The sequence below is a fragment of the Podarcis raffonei genome, chromosome 3 (assembly GCF_027172205.1).
Source record: "Podarcis raffonei isolate rPodRaf1 chromosome 3, rPodRaf1.pri, whole genome shotgun sequence".
NCBI lineage: Eukaryota > Metazoa > Chordata > Lepidosauria > Squamata > Lacertidae > Podarcis > Podarcis raffonei.
In genome coordinates this window covers 52,176,378-52,203,817 of record NC_070604.1, presented here as the reverse complement: position 1 = coordinate 52,203,817, position 27,440 = coordinate 52,176,378, and the positions used below count along the sequence as shown (strand labels likewise).

At 40.8% G+C, this 27,440-nt stretch overlaps 1 protein-coding gene and 1 long non-coding RNA gene across 4 annotated transcripts in view; one reads left to right on the top strand and one right to left on the bottom strand.

Moving 5' to 3' along the window:
- SOBP (sine oculis binding protein homolog) overlaps nt 1-27,440 on the bottom strand; it is a 136,256-nt gene that overhangs the window by 102,273 nt on the left and 6,543 nt on the right. For 2 of the 3 annotated variants that reach the window (XM_053381572.1, XM_053381570.1), the window contains exons 2-4: nt 16,123-16,261; nt 10,802-10,987; nt 258-409 (exon numbers count right to left, since the gene is read on the bottom strand). In XM_053381572.1, coding sequence (XP_053237547.1) covers nt 258-409; nt 10,802-10,987; nt 16,123-16,261 — 477 coding nt within the window. The remainder of the gene's footprint in view (nt 1-257; nt 410-10,801; nt 10,988-16,122; nt 16,262-27,440) is intronic. The other variant, XM_053381571.1, reaches the window with a different exon arrangement.
- LOC128410405 (uncharacterized) overlaps nt 1-27,440 on the top strand; it is a 30,940-nt gene that overhangs the window by 622 nt on the left and 2,878 nt on the right. The window contains exon 2 of the long non-coding RNA XR_008329495.1: nt 15,019-15,134. This is a non-coding gene — a long non-coding RNA (uncharacterized LOC128410405). The remainder of the gene's footprint in view (nt 1-15,018; nt 15,135-27,440) is intronic.

Below are 27,440 nucleotides of genomic sequence, written 5' to 3'. Positions count from 1 at the left end.
CTTTTGGCTCTTATTTTTATGGCCCAGTATCCTTGCCTGTCTTTACAGACACCTGACTTGACAGAATGCAAGTACAACCAGCTGATAAAAACTGATTAAATAGGGTATATATTAACAAAAGTCTTGATAGTTCAGCAGAAGAGGTGCATGGGTAAGGGGGGGGAATGGGAAGACACTAGGATTTCTAAAATTAAGATGTCACCTGAGATATTGCGTAGAATCAGTTTCTCTGTATATTGCACTCCTTATGCTCTTACCTTGTTCCTCTTGAAGTATGCTCTTCGACAAGCTGCAAAGCACTTCTCGCTGCAGAAACATTTCACTTCACTTCCCATACTCAGAGAATAACGCTTGATTCCCACTTTCTGGCACCAGGCACACATTATTTGTACATTTGACACATCGTCTTCTGCAACGAAAAGACAAGAAGAGTAAAATGAGCATCCTGTCAAACCTCCATACGCTACACCTCAAACATCTATTTCAGTCATCTTTCTTGTATCTACTTCTCTGTAAGCAATCAAATATTTGCACGTTTCTGTTTGCCTGCCTGTTTGCTAAAGCAGCTGGTGACAGGCTGCCTCATTCTTCAACTGTCTAGAAACAATTATCAATTTTATAGATTATCCAATGCACTGCCATTTTCAGGGTTTTTAGCATTTTAAAGAAAACGTTGAACTTTAATTCATTAAACACAGTAACTGACACGAAAGAATATTATAACATTCCCATTATTTATAACTCTAGAGAGCTGAATCAACATCATCTGCTCATGAAACTCAGGAGCTCTGACTAATGTGAGTAGGTTAACACATGGAAGAACAAGACAACCGGAGTTGGCAGTGTTTTGTCCCCAATGGCCACAGGCATGCCAGTACGTGTAAATACAACTGGGTATGGACATGAGCCTGGACACTGGGCATTGGGAAGATGAGGCCTCTCTCTCTCTCTCTCTCTCTCTCACACACACACACACACAATTTATTTCCCCCTTCCCACAGCCATTCTCATCACAACTACATTATCTACAGCCAACCAAACAGCTACTTAATAGGCTTGGGAACCCACAAATTACATGCGAAGTCCAGTGGTGGAAGGAAGTGACTTAGAGCAGGCAGTATGGAATACCTACTAGAGCTGTATGTATCCCACAGGCCACAGGTTATCCACATGTACTCTAAAACATGGCATTTGTTCCTGTTTGGTCCTGTGTATGTAGAAATAAATAGAAATTTCTCAAGCATGACCAATACTTGTGTGAGCCTGTTCTTATGATTGCTTATTTGTAATTAAGTCCTATTGTGTTCAATTAGATTGATCCTCAAATATCTGCATAGTATTGTTGCCTTAATATAACTGCTATATACTGGTGCCATATGCTGAATTCACATTAAAATGTATGTATGTATGTATATATGCATATATGCATTATTTAATTGAATTATACTTCACCATGCTCTGCTTCCTACAAATTTAAGGATCATGCAGCATGGTTCTCATGGAGTTCCAATCTGCATGGTCTGCATTTTCATGCACATGCATTCTTTATGATCACACTTCTCTGTTCCCATCTCCTAAGCATCCTAGCTTCATAATCATTCAAATCTTTCCAGACAGCCAGTTTTCTGTCACAGTTTCCTGCAAAGTTTCTGACCTAGTGAATTCGAAAAGGATGATAAAACACATAATCTCTGTGCATAAAACACAAACTCTCATGGCTTTAAAGATGAAGAGCCTGATTAAATCTAAAAGCTCATTGTCAACATCGTGCAACTTTTATTGACAAATATAAATCACAACACAAATTGGGAGTGGGGAAAATGTTATTAAACTGGCAATATTTATTCTGTTGACATTAATCAAATGTGGCACATAGTTTTGAGTTATGGTAGCAGGGGAAAGGAGCCAAATGCCTTTAGTACAAATTAGTTAGCCAATAATTCTGCAGAATTATGACAGTGCTGCTACACAACAAATCCTTTGCAGTGGGAATGGGATGGTTTTATGACAGATTCTCTGAACCTTGAATTGTTCATAGTGCATGGACTACAAACTGGTTTAGTAATTAGTCTTTGGGGCATCTTTATAGCAATCAAACAGAGTACCAACGTTGTAATCACTGTGGTAAACTGAGTTTGAAAACACAAGCTTGGGTTCCTAATGCTGCTTTCTTTGATACTGACCTGCTGAACTTCTTTTCTGAAAGTGGTTCAACATCAACTTACTTCTGAGCATATGTGTGTGTGTGTGTGTGTGTGTGTGTGAAGTTACTCTGCATATATGACATACACAGTGAACTTGTCATTCAAGGGCACATCCAGAGAGCTCAAATTCTAGGGATCCATTGTGCTATTTCAACAAATATAGATCTTATGGTTCAGACCTGGCTTCAGTCTACACTGGTTGACAAGGATTAAAACAATGCTACTTTACTCTGTGCTGTCCAGAAGGTAGTTCCTAGATGATGCTGTAGCACTAACTGCCCCATGGAGAGGCACCCTGTTTCCTTGAAATGAAAGCACTACCTGAGTTTCCCCTGCATTTACTGATTCCAACCTTCCAACCAAACCAGCAGAACTATGCACTGCATGGGATCTCTGCCTGAGCCTGATGCTGGCCCTGGATTTCAATTGCCATTGTGCTCCTTTCTGCCTGCCTACTTCTTACCTGTCCTTTTAGTCCTGGTCCCATTGGCCTGTCTGAATTGCTCTTTGTGGATCTGAGCCTGTGCCAAGGTTCTACCTGTACCTGATTGTAGCTTTCACTCAATACAGGCTTGATCCCAATGATGTTCTGTGGGACCCTCTCCCTTGAACCTTCACCCCAAGTCCTGCCTAGCTGGCCTCAGATCTGAAAACTACAATGTGATGGCATGGGTTTTGCCTCTCGCATTATGATTTAAATACATGGGGTTGGATCCATACCCGAGAGGAGTGGAACTCCACTTTTTGAATGCATCTGCAGGGGGAAGCGGGGAGGAGATAATTTATGCCAATTTCTTGTTCCCTTGCAGCCTTCTATACCTTCTGACAAAATAAAATCTGGGGTGAGCTCTGGGAGATGGTGCTGGGGGTTACAGAAGCAAGGGCAAATTTGGCAAAAATTACTTCCCCTTTCCACCAGTGGAGACTCCACTGAATCTTGATCTAGTGTACTCCCTTTGCCCACAAATACAGGAAAGAATACACGTGTCTAGTTCTGATTTAAAAAACAGTGTAAATAAAGGAATGCAACATGTATTGGAAAGCAAGCTATTCCTATGGATCATTAAGATCAACACTGCAATTGGGATGGAGGCAATAACAATGACAAAATTAATTTAATGAAAAAATACCAAAACACTAAGTACTTACTGTGTAGTATATATATTAATGGCTGTGCTGCACTTTCCCCAACCAATTCCAGCCCAGATAGTCCCACACAGAAAGTCAGAAGCAACATGGACTCTGATATAGTACAGACTTTGATGGCTGCATAAGATTTGGTGGGACTCGGGTGGTGCTAGGGATTGGTAGGTCAGTGGTTTGAATCCCCACGACGGGGTGAGCTCCCGTTGCTCGGTCCCTGCTCCTGCCAACCTAGCAGTTCGAAATCACATCAAAGTGGAAGTAGATAAATAGGTACCACTCCAGCAGGAAGGTAAACGGCATTTCCGTGTGCTGCTCTGGTTCACCAGAAGCAGCTTAGTCATGCTGCCCAAATGATCCGGAAGCTGTACACCTGCTCCCTCGGCCAATAAAGCGAGATGAGCACTGCAACCCCAGAGTCGGTCACGGCTGGACCTAACGGTCAGGGGTCCCTTTACCTTTACCTTTAAAGAACTGCACTACAGCTCTTCTCCTGGAACAGAACAGCAACTCCTAACAAGAAGCTACTGCAAATTTTCCACCAGTTTGGGAGGCTGCTGTACATCCTATGAGTCATTTGGCAATTAGAGTCATTAGAAAGTTTGTCATGGCTAGAGGAAATAGTAGTATGTCTGGATTGCATTCATATTGTTCAGGTACTAAATATACAAAAACTGTAAGTGGTCCTTGTGAAATATCCACTATTTCAGACAAGGAGAATGGAATGCAGAAGTTATGATCCTGCAGACCACCTATAATTTACATTCACATTTTGACCTGTTTCACCTTATGGAATCCATCAGATATGAGAAGCATACACAAAACACAAGCATTTTTCAAGATCTGGCTTCTAGCTAAAACACATGCATTTGTTTTGTACTGAGAAAAGCAGGGTGACAGATATCCTTTGTCCGATAACAGGATAACAGGGATGGGTTCAAGTGATGTCAGTCACTCAGACAAAGTACAGCCAACAGGATCAAAGTTCATTTTTTCTTTTCTTTACTGTGTTTCCACAATCTGCAACATTGTAGATATAGAATTCCATATATCTATAGTAAATTGACTCCCAGAAGGTGAATCCATCATTGATATATACAACAATGTCCTATATAATCGGAAGGTAACTTGCAGATGTTAGTAACCATGACTCACTATATCACAGCTGAATTTATCTGAGGTAGTATCAGAAACACCCTCTCCACAACTCCAGCCAGCTATCTCAAACACCTTTGCAGCATCCTTTCCATAGCAGTGCCTCACTGTATCAGCAGCAGCACCAGCCCATTTGGTACTGGTCAGCTGTATGAATCATGCCTTCTCTTGTGGCAGTCCCTGTCGCCCTCCCTCCTCCCAGTAACAAACAGAATCAACTCCCTTACCAGCATATACAAAAGATGGAAACTTCCCCACTCCCATTTAAAAGTTGTGCCATTCCTTGTGCCATTTTCATATTTTCTATTATGCCTTGTTGAAAAGCAAAAAGAATGCTACAGTGGTCAGTAGCTGAGAGCAAGCTACGAGGTTCCCGTGGCTTGCAGCACAGTGAAGCACTTGTATAAATTGTTCCCTATAGGTGGAGCAGGGCAGGAAGAACAGCTGTTGTTAGGCAGAGTAAAAGACACTAGCAAGAGCCACTGAGACCAAAGCATGGATGGCTTTGCTTTGCTTTACAGCCGCTTTATATTGGCAGCTCATTGACTTTTTAAGTGCCTCCTGTCTCTTAACCATAGCTAAGAAGTTTGGGCATCATGCTAAGCTACGGTTAATATAAACCAGCTACTATTCTTGATCAATGAGCTCCCATTAACTATAGTTAGTAAACCATAGTTAAGCTGTGTGCCTGCATTTGAACAATCAATTTTAGCTATGGTTAACTTAATAATGATTTATAACTAATGGGGCAGTGTGCTGTGTGAACAGGGCCATAAGTAAAATAGCACCATCCACACACAGGAGAGTAGTATCAGCTGGTTCAGCGGAACCCTTAGGTATGAAGAAATACAGAAAAATAACCTATGGGGATTTTTTAAACACCAGAACAAACCAACAGAATGCTGAGTGTCTGCTGAGCGGTAGGAGGGAATAAAAGGCACAGGGATGGAACAGAGTATCATGGGAAATGGCAGCAGTACGGGCTGAACACAAACACTCCATACTGCAATATTTTGTTGCAGACCCCCACTTGGTGGTTTCCTCCCCCTTCCTAAACAACAATATACAATAAAAAATATTAATTGGTACTAACATTTATAAGAACAAGTCTGGAATCTACACCAGAACTTAAGCAAACCTGAAGTTGTTTTGCCATTGCTACAAAAAAGTCAAGCTTTCCATGTAGCATTGCCTTAAAAGTAACCAAATGCTCTGGGTGGGATTCAATGCCATGGTCTTCCAGTCATTCCATCAGGTCAGGGTAGAAGAGAGGCAGTTTTTTTCCTGAATTTTTGCTACTCCAGCCTCAGGCTGGCACTGCAGAGAGGCTCAGATGAGACCTGTCTCCAGCTGCTTGGCTGACTTAGGATGCAGTGGATACTTAAGCTGTCTCCACCCTGACCTGATTCCACCCCATTTTAGGGCATTACACTAGCAGCAGCAATAGCCTATTCACAGCCACTACATCATCAACAAGTTCAGCAGAGGCTTGCAGAATCTCTGTTGTATCCTAACCCCCTCCAGCATCATGGTGAAGATTGCTCTGCCCATCTCCTAAAATATCAATCTGCATGCTTTTATAGATCTAGTGAAGAAAAACATTCTTTACTGCTGGTATCTGTTGTGTACCTGGAATATGGAGCAACAAACTGGAAGGAGTGTGACTTTTTCAGATCATGTGTCAGTCACCCCAAAATCTTTCTGTTAATACCCCCAATATGAGCTACTTGCTATTAAAGTAAAATCCTGCTAACTAGCTACCTCTTTTTCCTCAATGCTATAAAAAACATATTTAGACCACCATGTGTTATAATGCAAACACAGTTTGGAAAACGGAAACAAAACAATATCTGCACTTGTTTATCTCAATAAACATCTTAACTGTTGTAATTAGAGGAGGTGATATTATCAACACATTTATTATCCTTGCTGTCTAAGGACCAGAATGACTGTCTCTGTCATTCATATAGCTAATAGATATTCAAGGAGTTCCAGCTTGTGTTTTCTACTCCAGGGTTATGTCATTAGAGGTGGAAGCAGTACTTCCCTTAACTGTTGTACAAACAGCACTTATACGTGTCTCCTTATGGTTTTCCAGCCTGTGTATGTTTCATAATGAACAATGCAATAAACATGGAGCGTTCACAGTGTTAAATCATGCTCCCAGTGGGAACAGTTTGAATAACAAGGTAAAATTATCACATTATAATAACTAAATATGCATCAGGCAAAAGCATGCTTCAATTAATCATCAAAAGTTTACAGTGTCATTTTAAGTCTTAATTAAGAAGAACGTTTCGTTGCTCTTCCCCCTCCCTCTTTCAGTCTGAAGTGAATGAATAAAGCCAGTGGAAATCTAGTATAACTAAACTGTTCTCATATCCTCTCCCCACCCCCACCCTGGCTTTATTTTCCAAGAAGATTATCAGCAATGTGAAAGCTTTAGGCCTATGTTATTTAGAGACGAGAAACTTTCAAATTCAAGAGCTTATCTCTGTTTGTTTGCTTTTAAGAAAACTGTTAAGAGCTCACAGGAATGAAGAATTTGGGTTTTTTGTCTCCCTCTTTTAAAATCAGATATTGTTTTTGCCTTGTCAATTTTCAAGGTAGTAAATATTACAAGAAACATATTGACAGGTTTTGTAACGTTGCCTATTTCTGAGGTGTCTAGTATTTCCTATTATATATTTGCCTTGAGGCTGTTTTCATGTGGTAGTTTGGCTAGCCACCAACAGACAGCTCTGCACACTAGAGCATGATGGGAGCCATCTCATCACAGCAGCAGATGAGAGAGGAAGCAGCAGTGGGCAGCCCAGGCAAGCCACGGAGGAACAGTCACAACAGGCCAGAACATCTTCTCAGCTGCTATCCCACTGTGCTGCCACCACTGCAGGCCACCTCACTGATGTTTTCTCAGCCTCAGCAGCATATGGCAAGGAGGAGGGGGCAAGGGGTGGCGAACAGTTCCTCTTATCCCTGCTTAACTCCCCATCACCAAATGTATTTCTCTCCCTGGGCTCACTTCAGGTGTTGGAGACAAGACTGAAGGAAAAATGGCACCAGGAACTATTGCAGGGAGGTAAACTGCCAGTCCAGGAGGGGTGGGATTTAGTACCTCCTGCCTATGCACCCATAAAAGTCAGAACAATTTCTGTATGACTGAGGAAGAACCACATCTTCTGCCATTGCATCTGTAGTTTGGACCCAGATCTCCTAGATTTAAATCTAGTTCTTTGTATTTATTTATTTATTTATTTATTTGTTAGTTAGATTATTTATATAAACCAAAGGTCTCAGGGTAGGTCGCAACAAGTTAAATAAAAAGCAACGTCAATATAATAAAATCATCAAAGCTCAGCAAAAGAAGCTTTTGTCTCACTGCTCTTTCAAATTCAGTGGCTGCGTAAAATGTCTTGAACTGGCATCTAAAGACAAACAGTGTGGGTGCTAGTCAAATTTCAAGGGGCAGTTTGTTCCAAAGCCCTTTGGTACTGCCATGGCTCTCCTACACAAATCTCAACTTCTATGCAAGAATATACAGAGAAAGACACCCAAGTATTGCTCATTAATTCCCACCCGCCTCATTCCTATCTTTCTGCTTTTTATATTTCCCCTTTTTTACCAGTATGCCAACCTGAATTTCACCTATATTGCTGACAAGATTAGTACATTGTATGATTCCTAATTTCTTTCACAAAGCATTAACAATGTTCTTTACTACATGTTGAGTCTATATTAGGTCTATTTCTCCCTTCAGTTAAGTCAACAGAGTGCAACAAACCTCCCAACAACTTAAACAGATACACATTTGAGCCTGCTGTTATATAAATTCAGCAATTACTGGAATGTATACAACAGTAAATAATAACATAGCAATTAAACACCCTACTGTAGCCATAACAGTTACTTTTGCAGTTTATGAAAAACAGCACCCAATACAAATGAATCATGCCTCATATAAACCTTGAGAAATGCCACATGGGAGAGAATTGCTCCAGATAAGAATGTCACGAAAATATAAAACATTTCAGCACAGTCTCTCTGGGGCATATATATTTGATCATATCAAGACTTTCAGAGGCAATAGACAGGATTTCAATCTGAACTGAAACACAGTTTTCCCTAGATGAGTTCATCAACATGACAGGCACATGATATTAATATCACTACTACGGTTGTTTAGTTACACACTTGATATTAATCCTGATAATCTTCCTTTATATTACTTAAATACTTTCAGACATTCTTTAATGCACTCTACCGCTGAAACACCCAACTGAGTTACTCACTTAAAAATTTACTGTATGAATGCATAATTCATTTGATTAAAAAAAATCTCATGGAATTTGCAGGACATTATAATCTCACACGTAACCTCAGGGAAGTTAATAAATACGGATGTGGTTGCTATTGCTCAGATCTGAAGAGATATCCCAAGCAAAGCCTTCATACAACCTGTCTGCCATATTAGGCTGCAATTGAGGCTAGCCACACAACCGTTAATTATGTGCATCAACTTTCAGGATAAGTTGTTGGGGTTTGTTCCAAACCTCATGGAGAGGTGACTAGAGGAGCTGCAGCTTGTAGGACTTAGGTGTAACATTACTCAAAAAGGCACAGGATTCTTCTACGTGTCTGGAACTATTGTTCCTAGATGAGGACCACCTAGCCAAAATTAGTCACTTTTATGCAGCATGGATTTCAATGAGAGAATTAAGCTTGTGCCGTGATCTCTGTAATTGAAATCTATGACACCTAAAACTGCACAGCTTTCACAAATCATTCCTGTCGGACCATAGGAACACTATTCTATTCTATTCTATTCTATTCTATTCTACTAAACAGATCATTGATCCATCTAGCTCAATATTGTCTACACTGTCTGGCAGTAGTTCTCCAGAGTTTCAGACTGGGATATTTCAGAGTCCTAAGTGGCGATATGATGGATTGGATTTGGGACCACTTATTTATTTTAAAATATTTACAAACTGCTTTATACTTAAAAACTGCAAAGTGGTGTGCAAGTATAAATCATAAATACAAAACAAAACATAGGTTTGTGCAACTTTTCTGTGCTGTGGCTAAAATAATGATGCTAATGATTCAGGGTAATTTTACTCCTCCTCTGGACAAATCATGATGTCAACATCCCCTACCCCTGAGCTGGAGCAGGACACCATCAAAGCCACATGTCTCACTGTTAAGCAGAGCTTCATTTAACCCTTAAAAAAATTATATACTGCTTTACCTGGGAGAGGAGGGGCCTCCAGAGCTCTTTATAACTCTGCAGGAGGTATTAGGGACAGCTTCACCTTTGCCCATTGAAGGGCATCATTTTGCAACACAAACAAGTACAGGGGAAAGTAGCTCACTGGGGTGAAGCTGCCAGTGTTTTAAAAAATGTACAAGCAAGAATACACACCACTCAGAAACATCTTAATTATTTTAAGATAAGACAGAGCAAGAGATTAACCCCCTGTTCTCCCCTTGAAAATATGAAACTAATAGGGATTTTGAAGTTTTAGTTGGCATAATATAAAGGTATTACCCTAATATGGATTATGGAGGAAAGTGAATCCCCACAAAAGCCCCTGGACTCCGGAGGGGCTCCTGTGCCAGCCAATTTTATCTGCTTCTGTGGGGGGGGGGACTTACACCCATTTTTTAAGATTCCCCATAAGAGTATATGAGGAACACCAAGCTTTGTTTTATACTGAGTGGCTTGGAACCTGAATTACAGATCAAAATGAACAGAGCAACTCAGAAATAGCTTCAGATTTTCTAAAAGCACAGATACAAGATGAATCTTGGGGCCCTTGCATATCCCTAACAAACACACCTTCACACCTTGACAGGCTGGGGTGAACAAAGACATTTATAGAAAATGCTGGCTGCTAAAATATACTATATATCCCACTGTGTTGAAATCATTACCCGTCTAAATTAGTTTCACGTAAGTCCCATTGAAATCAGTGGGATAATTCACTCATTATTTAGACTGCAATCCTAAGCATATCTACTCATAAGTAAATCATAAGTGATGCCATTCCCAGATAAGTGGGTTAGGATTGCAGCCCTAGTTCCCATGGGAATCAATGGGATCTAAGTGCAACTAATTTAGTTTGGCTCTAATCCAATGACTTTTTAAAAGCACTTAGCGAGAGAAACCGTTAAGGGTTTCCATGTTTCTCCAATTCTTAATCAATCATTTATAATTGTAAATAGAATATTTTATAAGGAAGCAGTATCTAACAAGAACAGAACTTCTGCCCGAGGTCATTACAAATTAAGTAATTTACCTGCTGGTGGCTTTATGAAAGGTGGTGGAATTAATGGTACAATAATGGGTACATTCCCATGCTCCTTCAATCCTGCTGGTGAGTCTGAGAGTCCATTTCCTGTGGTAAGCCCCGGATAGCCTGCGTTTATGTTGTAGGATGAAATAACACTGTCTTCAGGTAATTTTGTTTTTGGCAAAGAATTTTCTGTTTAAAAAAAAAACAGAATACATATAAACATGTAACATATAAAAACTGCTATACTTACTTGGGGACCAACTAACTCATGAGGCTTGTGGTGTGAAGAATGTATCCTGCAACCATTTGCAAACTAATACATAGTGATTACAGTGGTACCTCAGGTTACAGACGCTTCAGGTTACAGATGCTTCAGGTTACAGACTCCGCTAACCCAGAAATAGTGCTTCAGGTTAAGAACTTTGCTTCAGGATGAGAACAGAAATTGTACGACGGCGGTGCGGCAGCAGCAGCAGGCCCCACTAGCTAAAGTGGCACCTCAGGTTAAGAACAGTTTCAGGTTAAGAACGGACCTTCAGAACGAATTAAGTTCTTAACCCGAGGTACCACTGTATTCTTAGATACTGAGGCATGTGAGGGCCTAATTCCTCCCTGCCCTTCATAAGCTGGAGGTGGCCAATATGATGCCTTCCAAGTGTTGTTGAACTCCAACTCCCATCAGCCCCAGCCATCATGGCCAGTTATCAGGGATGATAGGAGTTGTGGTCCAGCAACATCTAAACAGCACCACACTGGCTACCCCTGAAACATGTCATCTCAACCACTAATGAATCAGGCAGGATATATATATGCCCTTTATTAAACAAGCCTACTTTGAACTTTTTGTCCCTCCTGCTAGATCTCTGTGGTGTTTGCAAAGTCACTTCTGACAGCTGTCCTCTCAATCTGTGCCACTGGGCTACTCTTCCTGTCTACTTCCCCAACTCTCCTATACAGTAGTGTTCTGCATATATCCTTTTACAACTTTAATAAAAGAGAGCTATTTTTTAAGTGAATATGCATAGTTTTAAAACCCTCATCTAACTCCTTGAATTCAATTATAATCTTTTAGGTGGTGGTCTCTGTATCTGTCAGCCTACCAGAGTCTTAAATTGGTTATAATACATAGTTAGTTATACTTCCCTGTTGATAGCTGATATATTTTGCATCTCAAGGAGCATGGGATGAGATGATCTGTCTCCCATTCTCTTGGGCGGAGGGAGGGGAAGAGAATCTGGGCCCTCTCCAACTGAACAAGATCTTCTGCTTCCCGAAACTGCCTCCTTTCATTCTGTCCTGCTGGTTCTAAGTCTGCTACGGCTCAATGGTTTCAACACAAATGTCTTTTCAAGACTTGGAACCTCTGGGTCACCACATCAGTATGCTCTTCTGAATTAGGACCTCAGCTTTCCTGTCACTCTATTGGCTTTATCCAGACATGCTCATCCATGTGTACTTTGGGTAGGTCCTTCAGCTGGCTGGTTGTAGTAACAAGCCTTTCTTCATTTCTGTTCTGCTATAAGTTTAGCTCACCTGTTGTGGCCCTCTGGCTGTAGTATAGGCAGCAAAGTCTTTCTCCTTTGACCCATCAGTCCCTTTGCTGGACTCCTATCTAAGACTAGCAAAGTTGTGTTCCAGAGATCCAGAATGGCTAAATATGGATCAATTCTCATTTTTCTGGCTTTGGTCAAAATTCTCTTAACCATTTTGATGGATGATTCAGCCTTTCCATTGCTTTGGGAATAGACATGTGAATGCTACAAAAATCTTCTACTACAAATTGTGGCCCCTTATCCAAGACAACAGTATCTACTACAGTATTCCAAAGCAAGACGAACAGCTCTTTAGCATCTTCATGACTGACTGAGGTTTACTATCTAGCACTGAAGACCTCCAGAAAACTGGAATAACAGTTGACCATTATCAATAATCCTTCTCTTACCATGTTCAAACTGTAGACCTACTTTTGTTGCCTGTTCTCAGGTGAGCTACAGATTTCACATGGTTCTCTGCACCTCCTTGTTTCACATATATTGACACATTTTCCACCACTGATAGTCAGTAGCATGGAGTGGCATTAAGGAAACTTAGTAAATTATGACACCATATTATGAGTTATGTTTTACAGGCAGACAGAACAGAAGGGATCAGGGACATCGAAGTGTGGTAGCCATCTTTAGCAGGAGCACACATTTACCATAATGGCTATTTTGGCCCAAAATCTCATTAAATCAATTGGTACTTATTCACTAGTATATGTACTTAGCTTTTTAGCCTTAATTAGAATCATCATTCAACAAAACACTGAAATAAAACCAGTCTTTAAATGTAATAAATTCTTTAAATGTTTTCAATCACACCTTAACTATACCTTAACCAAGCTTGGATCCCTATTTACAGAATACAAAAAAATATATACATACTTAATCCACTGGCATTAACATTACCGTATACACATATTATCAGATATTAATAACTAAAGCGAACAATAAAATATTATTTCAGGGAAAATAGAATTCCTTAGTACATGCACTCATTTTTGCATTCCTTTTATTTCCCTTTAACTTGGATTCAGCTTGTGGCAATTCATTACAATTGCTTTTGCACTTTTCTTTATGACTGCACTCTTAAAATGAGCTCTCACTTTGAATCATAAAATCCATTTATTTTTTCTGTGTGTATTCTGTAAAATGAATACTGCTTCCAAGGTGTCCAGTGTCCTCATTTGTAACATGAAACACATAACATGGACCATATGCTTATAATAATATAATTTAAACTGGATGAAATATTCTATATGAAAACCGTTTTCTGCAGATAAAGTTTCTGAGTTACTTTATTGATTTTATGTGGATGATGACCTCATTAAAACTAAAAATTGTGAAAAGTGCATATATTTTTGTTTCTCCTTTTCAACACACACACACACACACATACTTATAGAATGTTAAATACTGCCCACAATATCAATAATTAGCGCTGAGCCAAAATTATTGGCTTGGTGACCTTACAGAGCAAAAGTGGGGGAGGGATTCATGAATGTGAAATGCACCCAGAAAAAAACTCCACATGTGCCTTTCAATTCTCTTACCTGTGGCAGTCTGCAACCACCACAGCCACAGAAGCAGAGAGGTGTAGTGCAGATTGCCAGAGAAGGGAAGTTACTGGACTGAAGAAATGAAGAGCACAGCCATATGTGCTGGTGAACACCAAGCATTCTACGTTAATGATTACTGCTGCTAGTCAAAACCTTATAAACGCACAGCCTGGCCACATGGAACAGACCAAACAGACACTACAAAAGGTCCACCTCAATGCCCAACATTGGGCAAGTGAGTATTGTCTTAGTGACTAAAATATATGCCCCCAACAGGTTGATCCCCTAAATGCAAACAACAGAAGGTGCCCCCAATGGGGGAGAAAAACCTGAGGCAAGAGATTTAAAATGCCACCTACTGGTCCTCTTTTCCGTCTCTCTACCACTTACTGCCATCTACAGAGGATCTGGCTGGGAAGTGTTATCTGCTGCTGCAGTAATCAATAATTACTCTTTTTTGTTCTTTTGTTTTTTAAAAAATGTTTTTATTAAAGATTTTATTTGGTCACAAGAGTACATAGGTAAAGGTAAAGGGACCCCTAACCGTTAGGTCCAGTCGTGACCGACTCTGGGGTTGCGGCACTCATCTTGCTTTATTGGCCAAGGGAGCCGGCGTATAGCTTCTGGGTCATGTGGCCAGCATGACTAAGCCGTTTCTGGAGAACCAGAACAGCGCCGTTTACCTTCCCGCCGGAGCGGTGCCTATTTATCTACTAGCACTTTGACGTGCTTTCAAACTGCTAGGTTGGCAGGAGCAGGGACCAAGCAACAGGAGCTCACCCTGTTGCGGGGATTCGAACCGCTGACCTTCTGATCGGCAAGTCCTAGGCTCTGTGGTTTAACCCACAGCGCCACCCACGTGTACATACATACACCGTCCCAATTTTCAGTTCATAAAGTCCTTTCTGTAGAACAGTCATATTCAATGTGGGACTTTGATGTTGCATATAGTATAAGGTTGGGGGGAAAGAGAAGTGGGGAGAGATAGCGGGAGGGGGGAGAAGGGGGCAGTAAACTTTCCTTCTTTTACATAATGTATGTGTGAGGTTTCCGTGTCAGCGTCGCATGGGTAGGTTCTCTTTTTATTCATTATTGATCCTGCACCTCCCTCATCGCTTTCCAGGTATCCCTCCACCAAGTGCACGACAAGGACTTTCCCGTTCCCAGTACAATGCAGACTATGGGCAAGGACTACAGCAATAAAGCAGCAGCAACCAGCATACATTCAGCTGATGCTATGTGAGTCTGCGACCTTCTTATTCTCATACTACTTCTGCGACTTTGCAAGTTGCTTGATAGCAAGAGTGTGCATTAATCACAATATTTGGTTTTGGCTACAAATCAACATTGTGGAAAAAGAACCCCTTACAGTCCAAGTTGCTTTGCAGATGGCCCCATTCAACTCAAGGTCCATCCAAGACTGCAAGGGGAAACCCCAAAGGGAATGCGATTATTGTTTATTTATAATGCAGCAGTTATGCCCACCAGTACTATTTCATCTATGATCCACTTGTAGTGCAGAAATGATTGCAAGGTGATAACAATAAGTACAACATGTGGAGCCACAGTTCTAAGTTTTACTTCCAGCTGAGAATATAGAAGCACCTGAAGTTGAAGTAAGGAGTCAAGGAGAACGTCAGAGTAAAATAGAATTACACACAAATCAAGAGACTCTGTGGAGGGGGGGGTGGGGGCAGGCAAAGGAAGCTTGGAAGACTTGGAACTCTTGACCAGAAAACAAAGGTGCATTGTACTGTTAGATCTAAAGTCTATCTGAGGCAAGTGTCTCCTACTGTTGCTACAACATTGTGACATGGCCACCCTAAGGAGACAATGAGGAGCACTAAGAGGTAGGCCAGTTGTTTTGGCTGCAGGCTTCTAGAAAACTTTTTAATACAATTGATTGCTCTTGTTTTCAAGTAAGACCTCTCTAAAAACCTACTGCTAGATTTCACAGCAGCAATGTTCAACACAAGACTGCTTTTTCTCATGATTTTTCAACCCATTGGCAGCTGCTTGAATGTTGGCTTCAGGAGAGTTGATTATTTCAGGAAGAAGTACTACTGTTGCAGATTTATATATGCATAACAGCTAGTATTTTATTCAGTTTTGTACGCTTTTGGATTTTGTCTGCTAGAAGTCACTGCCATGTGAAGTCACCTTTAAAACTCTTAAAATAAACAAGTAAACTAACATATTTGATCAAAGGGACATTAAATGTCATTACCTTTGAGAACAGAAATGTGCTGTCGGCTCTCCCCATCTGCGGGGTAGTTCCTGAATTCAATATCTTCTCCATCTTTTAATTCAACCTTATCATAACCATACCAGCCAAGGAGCTCATTCATGGTGTTTTCTGCAAAGTTCTGAAAGAGAAGAATTGCCTATTTATTTATGCAATCAATAATCATTTGGAACTTAGAGATGAATGCATAAATCGAAATCTATTTGCACCGTACTGTGAAATAGCAGGTTTGTCCCACCTCCTCTAGACTAATGTTCATTTATCAAGTCACGTACACAGACTGTAATGCATTTAAATCTTTGACTGACACATGTAATTATGACAGACCTTCACAAATTTGCAATTTAAGGAAAAATATGAGGGGGAAGAGAGCTATTTATCATTTTTTGTACAAGAATTGATAGTCAGTGGTATTTTTAGCACATATTTTTTCCACAGCATTTTATATCCCGTGCTACCATAAAATGTTTTAAAGTGCCTCAAGAAAGCGGCCAAAGAACAATGACTGATTTACTAGTGCCTGAGAAACAATTCAGCTATGTTACAGCCATTCAAATTGGCTACCCTGAGGATGACACAGAAAGGGATGAAATACAGGCTTCTCCGCTTGCTGGTGGGGCCCTCAGTACCTCCACCCCGGGCCCTCCCCCCACCCGAGGGTGTAGGTTTCACATGCAATACTTTTTACAAAAATAATGGAAATATTAATTAAGAGAGATTGATCTAACGCTGGAAAAGGCAATTCAAACATGTCACGGGCAGCAGAAATGGCATAGAATGCATGCACATCCCGATAAACAGCACCACAGTACAGTAGAGCAAGCAACAGTGAATGTAATCAGGAAGAGATGAGCATTTTGAGTACAAAGCCAGTAAAGACAGAAACAATTAATTACAAAAACAGTGAAAGAGATAAAGCAACAATATGAGATTAAAAGGTGCCAGTGTTTGTATAATCTGCAGCAGATGTAACCATTTTTTCCCCAAAATATGCCTTGGAAAGTGCATATGCTGGCTGCAGAAGGATACTTTGTAAGCAAATAATGATTTTAAAATGCAATCACAAAAGAGACCCCAAAACACAAAAGACTGAACCATTAATTTAACCACTAATGGCAAGTATATGACAGATGTAGGAATATAGTACAGGCAAGTCTAATGCTCCAAACAAATATACAGAGCTATAAGTAAATACTAAATAGTCAAAAGTGTCTTTAAAATATTTAATTAAGGAAGAATCCCAGTTTCAGGAGACTGTGCTCTGACTGTTACATACAACAGAGGGAAAGAAAATGCTGACACCTGCACAGTAGCCAGAAGAAAACATCAGTCACAGACCTAAAGACTTGTGAAGACCTTAGTTCTGTGAAGAAATTTTTTGAAACCTGTACTTAATTACTGGTCAAGGATGTCTTTCAGTGAATTCCAAAATATGATTTTATGAATATGTGGTACCAGTGATGCATGGCATGCGGATTATGCACTCACTACTACTCAAAGGTGACTGTGAGGTGCAGCGCTCATCTCACTTTTCAGGCAGAGGGAGCCAGCATTTGTCCACAAACAGCTTCCTGGATCCCGTGGCCAGCGTGACTAAACTGGTTCTGGCGCAATGGAACGCCGTTTAACTTCCTGCCACAGCGGTACCTATTTATCAACCTGCACTGGTGTGCTTTTGAATTGCTAGGTTGGCAGAAGCTGGGACAGAGCAATGGGAGCTCACCCTGTCGTGGGGATTCGAACCACCGGCCTTCTGATCAGCAAGCCGATCAGGCTCAGTAACTGAGAAGGGAATGCTGGTCCTGGCCACTAGGTTTATGATTTTCTTTATTATCACAGCTTCAGTGATGAAACTGCAGTCCATCAAAATACACTCTGGATGATTAGGATGACAAGGGGCTGTAGGGTGGAGAAGAAGAAGAAGAAGTCTGATTGCACAAGCTTACATAAGGTTGCATTTCAATCACTTTCTAGAGAACTTGTTCCACCTATAAATGCTCAATCTGATAAATCAGAACAAATATCAAACATTCATATAAACCAAATAAAGGCTTATCGCCCCATTTCCCCAAATTTATATCACAGATAGAACTGAGATCATCAAAGATTAAATGCTACTCTCAGTTATACAAGAAATAAATAGGGGCTTGCTTTCTACTTTTTACGTTACTCTAAATATATATTTAAAGCAATAGGTTATGTGTCCCAAGAAATCAGTCATAAGAGCATACACATATTACAATAATTACCTATTGGACATCTCAGTGGTATTTGTAAAAGCCACACAAATTGTGGTCCCCACGGTCATGAGGAAGAAATTACTACACCATGTGCATGGACGTGTAAGAATGACCACATCTCACAAGAGAGCTAAAGTAATTGTATTCTGGTCACAGATTAGCAGATCTATTTGTGAGGAATTGTAGAATGTGTAAGCAATGCCAAGATTTTCACAGGAAAAAAGCAATACCACATGAACAACTAGCAATTCATTAGGATAAAACTGAAATTGATTTGTTTAACCTAACAGGACTTAAACATCTGTTGGCAATGGACTGAGTACTTTATAAATTTTCCAATATAGCCACTTTTGTACCCAATGCTGTTTGTCCATAGATGGAAGGAATCTGTCAGTGGAACAGTGGAGGGAGAGAGGCCTGTGTAAAGCACCTGGTACCCGGCGGGGGCCAGCTTAACACACCTGGGGCTAGTGTACCCAGCTGTGCCCCACATGGGCCTGGAGGAAGACAATTGTGTACCCCACAATGCCCCCCCTAAATCTGCTCCATAAGGTTTCTCAACTGTCTAAGCATATTTAGGGGCCTGTGGGGAGAGGGAACCTAAAATGCATTTCCTTCTTCATTCCATTGATGGTTTTCTTCCATTAGTTAAAGAACAGCATTGAATGCCACTCACAGGTAGACACCACACAGCAAAATATTGTTTGTACTTCTACAAACCCTGGGGTTTTCCCAACCATAGTAATACCTTCTCCTTGTTTCTCAGTAGCCCCACTTCAGCTGCAGCCATGCTGGTACTCAGCCGATAACTTCACTATTACAAGGAGTGATGCAAAAATCATTAGGAACCCAGAAAGTTAATAGAAATGTAATAACCTTTAGCATATAGACCATTAGGCAGGGCAGCTCCTCAACATAAATTTTGTTCATTGTTTCATTGAAATAAACATAGGCTGTAAGATAGTTGTACCACTGTGCTCACCCTCCATATTTATCTGGTGTGATTACCGGTACCTTCCTATAGGCCTGTTTTGAAGCTAGTTCTGTACTGACTCAGCAAAAAGAGGACATAGCTCAAGAAAAGGCCCATTCATGTCCAAAAACTTTAAGCACTGTTTTCTCCAGATGTTCTACAGTTAATAAAGCATATGTTCTTAACTGACCTCCTTCATTGAAAGGATGAAAACAATATCAATCCCAGGATTTCAGCAGGAATAACATGCTATAAGGGTACACAGTAAATTACTATTTATGGCTCAGCCTAAAGCCTTGGGATACTGTAAGAAATTAATCTTCCTATGGTGTAATCTACTCTGAACCCTCAAGAAAGGGAGGAGGACCACACTTAATAAAGCTGGTTCTTAAAACAAGTATTAACATTTAATTTTATTTATTAAACAAAATGTATATACTGCTTGCTTGTTTAAAATGGCCTTCTAAGCAGTTTGCAACAACACAGAATAAAACATTGAAAGTTATTGATTAAAAAACAGTTAATATCTGTATTAAAAATATTCAAAGGGTGATAACAATCATCAGTGGCTTAAAAACAACAACAACATGTAATTTCTACATGTCTGGATAAGTTTGTCTAAGCAAAAATGTTTTATGCAGGCACCAAAAAGAGTAAAACAAAGGTGCCTGTCTGCCTGATGTCAATAGGGTTGCCACACAAAAACATAATCCCTCTTCTCTTGTAAGAAATCTAAGTGGTGCCTGTAACAGTATTGGTTCCATAGATCAAAGTGGCTGAGGAGTGGACATATATGGACTAAGGCAATCCGACAAGTAAACTGGTCCCGAGCTCTTTTATATGCTAATAGTAACACCTTGAACTTGTCCTGGTAGTAAATCGGAAACCAGTGCAAATCTCTGAGCAAACGTGTTACATTCTGACAGTGTCACTCCTGGCAGCAACCGTGCTGCAGCATTCTGCACTAATTGCAGCTCCAGATGAAGCACAAAGGAGTGCATTGCAACAATCCAACTCAGCTTACTACAATCATACATTGGCCTGAAGACACTTTCCTGCTGCAGTTTTGGAGCTGTAAGTGCATGCCAAATCTTAGCTCATGAGTAGCCTCATTAACATTACTGACACCATGCAGATTCTTAACTTTAAACGTATATTTAGGAACATTGCATGGCCAAGGCTGCAGTTGTTGAAAGACAAAGTTTACACATAACTACATAAAGCAGATGTATAAAATAAATACAAATTGTAATCTACCATCAGCAACACTTTTAGCAGCAAGGTAAATAACCCTTTTGCTTAAACAATTAACAGCCCTCTCACCACTATTCTGTGATGTGCAAACTTTCCCCAGAGTGTCTCTTTCAATGTTCTTGTACAACTTAAAAATTTAAATTTTGCTAATCAGTGAATACAGGCAACACCTAATCACATGATAAGGTTTTCCACCATGTGGTTGCTTGTATACACACAAAGGTGGTATGTATCTTCATGGTTAAATTCATATTTCTTTTCCGAGTGTGGTTATGTATTCTGAAAGATTTTAATCAGGAGTGGAGTACCTTTTTCAATCTGAGGATCACATCCTGCATGCACAGTCTTCCAGGGGCTGTGCAGCAGTAGTGGGTATGGCCAAAGGGGAAAATGGGTGGGGCTACAGGAAAAGGAGGTGGGGCAGTAGACGTGACTCTTACCTATGTACTATAGGCTAGATTCCACCCATGCAAACACCAGAAGTTTCTAAACACCCATGCCCATTTCTCCATCCAGGTAAGCAAGTGAAATTATCACAGTGCAAGGACACATTCCAGCCACACCAAATTACTCAAGGAAGAAGTGGGGCAGGACTGTTGGGGGGGCTGGGAAGAAGGGGCATGGCCAGGGGAGAATCCCAAAGGCTGGATACAGAGGCCTGGAGGATCGCGTTTGGCACCCAGAACTGAGGTTCCCCAGCCCTGATTTAAATGCATTCTGTTCACTGAGGTTTTGCTGAGAAGCATTTTTTTTTAAATGATAAACTTTACAGTCATGCCTCTGAGGTTACTGTACCCTTTGTGAACATTGTTGGGAGGGTAGAGTTGCCTTAGATCTTTTCGTTGCAATTGTGGTTTGCTCACATGTACATACAGGCAGTGACCATTTTAGGCACATCCGAATTGTACACAACCGCACACGCATGCATTGCACCGCACCCAGAAGTGACCCGAAAACATAATAAAAAAGGATGGGGTGGAACAGGGTGTTTGCAGGCTTTTTCAGTGGTGTTTCAAATATACGCAATTGCACTTAAACCTGCAGTGCCTTGGAACATAACCCCCACATAAATTGGGAGCTGCCTATACCACAATGGAAACAAATTGAGGTTAAAAGAAAAACTAAAATGATGTTCATTTTGCTCTTAAAATTCAGTAAAGGACTTCACAGATTTAAAAGCAACACAATCTCCTTTTTTAAAAAAAAAAGAAAGAAAGAAAGCAGAGATTAGAACAGATTAACCATCAGTTTCCCTAAACAAAGAACTAGGAAACAGTGATAAAAGACTGCAGAAATGCATAGAAGAACAGGTAGAGCCTTCACTCCTTAGCAACAGAACTTGTCAGCAATCAGGAATGGAGCAACAGCCACTACAGAATAGTCCAAAACCAGCCATGGTCACCTGTACTGCTTTATATTAGTATACAGTACATTTAAAAAGTGGACAGACTTGATCGCATTTGCCATATGATAAATAAATTGTCTGCATTCAACCAATGAAATAAGAAACAAGTAAGAAAATCTACATGACTATTACGTATGGTTAAACTTTGGTTTACAAAAATAAATGTTGATACTAGGTATAAAAGTAAGTTATGCCATTCATCACTGATGGTGTCATAGTCATTGCCATAGAGGCTGTGGCAGTCACACCAGTGGTGGACTTTGGGCTCTCAAATTTTAGCAGCGCCCTGTGCAACACTAAAATTCAGTGCCCCCCCCGCCTCTTGTGCTCTGTTCTATAGCATTGTTTTGGTGTCCCCTGCAGGGCTAAAGGCAACCCCACCAGTCGCACTACCCTAAAACTGCATCACACAACCACATTTCACAGACTGTTCACAACCACAATAAAATGTGTTAGATGGCAGAACCACTGCATGTTCCTGAGGAACAAATTTCTGCTGTTCATGTTCTGAGAAGATGTGATGACCCCACATCATTAGTGCTAGCCAGAGAAAATGTGCCCAGAGTCTCCATGGAAAATTAGTAGCAAAGGTATATTCCCTGGAAAACTCTTCCATCTGACTGTAGTGTACTGTATGTAGAAAATCCAGGTTAAAAGCCTGGCTCAACCAAGATAGTAGGATACCAGAAGCTTCTGATTCTGATTCAGTTTAATTGTAGTTTAGTGTGTTTAGATTGAACCCTAAACTGTGGTTAATCTTAACTGTGATTAGTTGAAACAAGCTAGCTTCAAACTATAGTTTATGACACGTACTTCTGATCTCCATGTAACTGCACCAGAGGAGGACGGGCGAATGCATGAACCCAATGTTTGCTAAGTCTTCTTTAACCTGTCTTAGCATTACTTATGAATGCAATCACGATCCCTCAGCCAAAGCTGCCACGCAGAATAGCTGTGATGGTGCAATAGCCTTGTTCACATATAGCGCTAAGTCATGATTTGTTAAGCCAAAGTGTGGTTTGTTTGAACATCCGGCCTTAGCCCAGCAGATTAATCATGGATTGTTGCATGGCAACAAACAACAATGTGAAGTCATAGCTTTTTGGCTTACAAATTGTGACCTATTTTAACAAAGGCTTAGCACTGCATCTGAACCCAACAGACATGGGTTGCTTAAACATGGTTTGTTTGGCAACTCTACCAAAGACACTTACCAGCCTACAGATGCATGAGTCAAGAGCAGCTAGAAACCAGTGGACAAAAAGCTTTCTTTTTTGCCCCTCTGTGAAAGGAACAAACCGTATTTAAAACAAGCAATGGTTTAGCATATTGTGCAAATGCAGCCAACATGATACCCCCCCCCCCACACACAACATTCTTGGAGGAAGCTTGGGATTAAATATAATTGTATATAGAAATCATATTATATCATTGGGACACCACTGTGGTAAAGCAATGTGCAATGAATTATGCTTAATGGATACTGCCAGGACCACAATATGGAAAGAAGTAATAGAATTAATACAAATTTAGTTAAAGCTTGGATGTGTGGATATAGAAAGTCCATTGAGAAAAAATATTTTAACGCAATATCTAAGACCATAAGAAGAAGAGCTTGTGTCAGGGACTGGCAGTACTCCTAAGAGTGTGGGGTGGAGGCAGGGGACCAAGACAGTAACCCAGGAGAGGGGACCAGTGATATATGAGTTTGACAATGCCTGCAAGGTAGGAGCCCAGGGAGGGGGACAAGTCAGAGAAAGGTACACCAGATGTGACAGAAGAAGAAGAGGCTTTTCAGCCAACAGACAGGTCAATAGACTCCCCACTTTCTCCCACACCTCTGTCTCCCAGGACCAGGAGGGGCTTCAACTGTGACACCATGGTCTCACTCCTGGTCTGTCACCTCCAGTTCAGACCCCATAAGCATATACAGTATATGAAATTAATTAACAGTTTCTGATACAACATACAAAATTGGTGTGGTGATATGCTTTCTATGGTGGCTGAGAAATAAGTGGTGCTGGCAGGAATAGTATAGGGTAGCCATGTTTCAAACAGGGAAAATCCAGACAGGAAAGTTGTTGGGAAATTACATTTTTTGAGCTTTTTTTATGGAAAATCAGCAAAAATGGAACATGGGCTGCCATACGTCCGAACTTTGCCGGACATTTTTGCTGATTTTCATCCACACACTGCTAGAGACAACAGTATTCCAGATATGTCCAGGAAATTCCAGACATATGGAAACCCTAACTGAATAGTATAGAGTAGCATATCCAATATTGCCTCTTTTAGGACTACAAAAAAGAAGCAACAGCAGACAACTTAAACAAAATATTACAAAAATAGTTACATATTAAAATGTTGTTTTACTACTCATATATATAAATCAATATCAATTCGGTTTCCTTCCAACACACTCTTCCTTTTTTGACATGCATTCAGAAGGTTACCATTATTGCTATGATTAAGCATACTAAGATGTTATAGAAAGAAAAATAAGATATGCCATTCTGCCTGAGGAAAAGAAGAGAGAGAAAAAACAGAGGTGCTAAAACAAGAAGAGGGAAGGAGGAGGATTGGCTCTACCTTTAGGCTCACATGCTCAAGCAGCATGTTTTGGAGTAGCAAAAAATTATCAGTTGTTTATATTATTGCAGTCTTTCTACCAACATGGGAGAAATGCAATTTAATGGTATAGTCCTAGCGGTGCAGCAATAATGAAACTGCTAGCACATTTGCAAAGCTAAGCAGAGTCCAGTATGGTTTCAAATTGGATGGAGGATCGCATGCTGAACTTCCTGCATTGCAGTGGGTTGGACTAGATGTCCCTTGGGGTCCATCCTTTGCCTAAAGAACCAAAATGTGTTGTGGCTTTGGTAGGCAGAATGGATGAATAAGGGGAGCTGTTCAGCAGAGAGGTAGTGGACTCTCCTTCCTTGGAGGTTTTTAAGCAGAGGTTGGATAGCCATCTATTATGGATGCTTTAGCAGAGATTCCTGCATTGCAGAGGGCTGGACTAGATGACCCTTGGGGTCCCTTTGAACACTAAGATTCTAAGATTCCAATGATAGCTCTGGTGGGGTATCTGCTCATGGCAACAGTAGCAAAGCACTGGGGAGTCTGAAGAAGGTGACAGTCTAATTGGTATTATAATGTATCGTACCTTGCATTGGTGAAGTTGACCCAACATTATGGGGAAATTGCAATTTACAGAATACATTATAAATATGTTATAGCCCCTTTTGCAGCATTGTTTTGCCTCTCTTCTACATCAATAGCAATACCCATATTTTCTGCAGAATAAGTAGCTGTGATTCCAACCCTCAGTTATCCAAGTGTAGATATTATGTGCTGTACACTTATTTATTCTGGGTATTTGAAATACTATTTTTCCTTTTCGTGTGATTTGTACTTCTCCATGTTGAAGTATAGATGTTTGGATGCATGCCTGGAAATCAATAAAGATTGTTGTTTTTTTAACAGCCTTTGAACAATCCTATGTCCATTATTGCCCATTAAATAGGATTCTGACCTCTCGTGAACGTGCACTGCAGTCCTAAAGAGATCAAGCTAGCAGTTCCCATTTTTAAGGATAGAATACCGAACTACTACTGCTGCTTCTACAACTAGTGTTTTGTTCAGGAACAGGGAACCTGTGCCCCTCTAGACACTGTACAACTCCCATCACCCCTGAAGATGCCTGCATTGCCAAAAGTTGGACTAGATGACACTTGTGGTCCCTTCCAACTCTACAATTTTATGATTCTGTGCTGGCTGGGGCAGATGAGGGTTGGCACCCATCAGTATCTGGAACAGAGACAGCTGACCCATGACGCTTGGTGAGACAGTTGCCTCAGGTGGCAGGCTGGGGACAGCTGGCAGGGATGGCAGATCCAGGCCCCTGAGGCATATGACACTTGCCATCCCCTGTGCTTGCTGTCCCCTGCTGCCTTCTCCTCTCTAGTCCCCTTTTTTCTCTCCCACCACCTTCAGCATGCCAGGGCTTCTCCAGGCTGCCTCCAGGTGCTTAAGGCAGTGGAGAAGGAGGAAGAAATGAAGGCAGTGGAGGTGCCATTTGCTGTTTTGCCTCACACGGCAAAGCATCCTGCACTGGCCCTGATCTAGAGAGGCACAGATTCTCCATCCCTGGTGAAGCATTTACTTTACACTACCTGTGTAATAGATGTGATATAGATGTGATAAAAGCTATAGGTGTGATAAAAGAAATTGTCCGCCAGATAATTTTAAAATCATCAATAGATATGGGAGGGAGGGGCAGTTCAAAAGAATTCTGAAAGTAAGGCAGCAAAGGAAATCCAGTTAAGGCTAAGATAGTGAGAGAAACAGGATTTCTGAAGGAGGGAAATAACTTGACAAATAGAAGAGGAAGGCAGCATGGAACTAGGCAGATAGATGGGAAGAAGGAGAAGACAAAGAAAGGCAGTAGATGCACAACAGAAGACCAAGTGGAAAAATGAGAGAGCAAGCTCTTCTTGTGTGACGCTGGCTGTGTGGGAACCATTGCATCACTGCCCCTTCCCATGTTGCAAGCAGCTAGGTGAAAAGCCTCAAGCAATGTGGTCTGTCCTTGCTGTGTCTCTTCTCCATGCCAGCATTGCAGGCAGCTCTTTCCCAGCTGCAGGATGGGCTCCTCCCTCTTGGCCCAGTAATGCAGTATGGGACTTATGTGATAAGAAACAGCCACCAAAGAAAACGGAGCATCAGTGGTTGGAAAGAGCCACCAGGACAAGTCTCCGTTCTGAGTACCAAGAATAGAAACGTGCTGTGTGTCAAGAAGTATAATACTGGAGATCAAACATCAAAGAATGCAGACACACTGACACATACGAACACTCAAAATAAACAAAGAGAAATTCACTGGAAATGCTGGATACGACGATTCCAGTTGAGTATAAAGGTTGGAAAAGAAGGGATAAAGAGTGGAAAGAAAGAAATACACACCACACACTCAAAAAGAAATGAAGGGGGAAAGGAAAGGAGGATGGTACGTGGTGGAAGATGCAATGTCAAGAAAGGTTAAAACTTATTTTTAAGGACAGGATAGATTTGAGCATTCAAAAGGAGACAATGGATGAAGAAAGGTTGAATGGGAATGCATGAAGGAAGAGGAGATGGAGAGGAAGACTGCATTTCACAATGCTATGCAATCCAGAATTGGCAGCCAAGAGTTATTGTGCCTAGACTGTAGAGGGATTGCAAAGATATAGGAAGTCCAAATGATAGTTATGTCTGCCATCAATAAAAATAACAGAAAATGGGGAAATCACTAGTCATTTTTATATTTCTTGATGTTGTGACAGCCAGATAGCACTATATTTTTTACTATTTCTGATTTCACACTGATAACTTTCTGAATTGAGATTCTAAAGGCTCATATATAATCAAACAACTAGAGCCAAGGAAA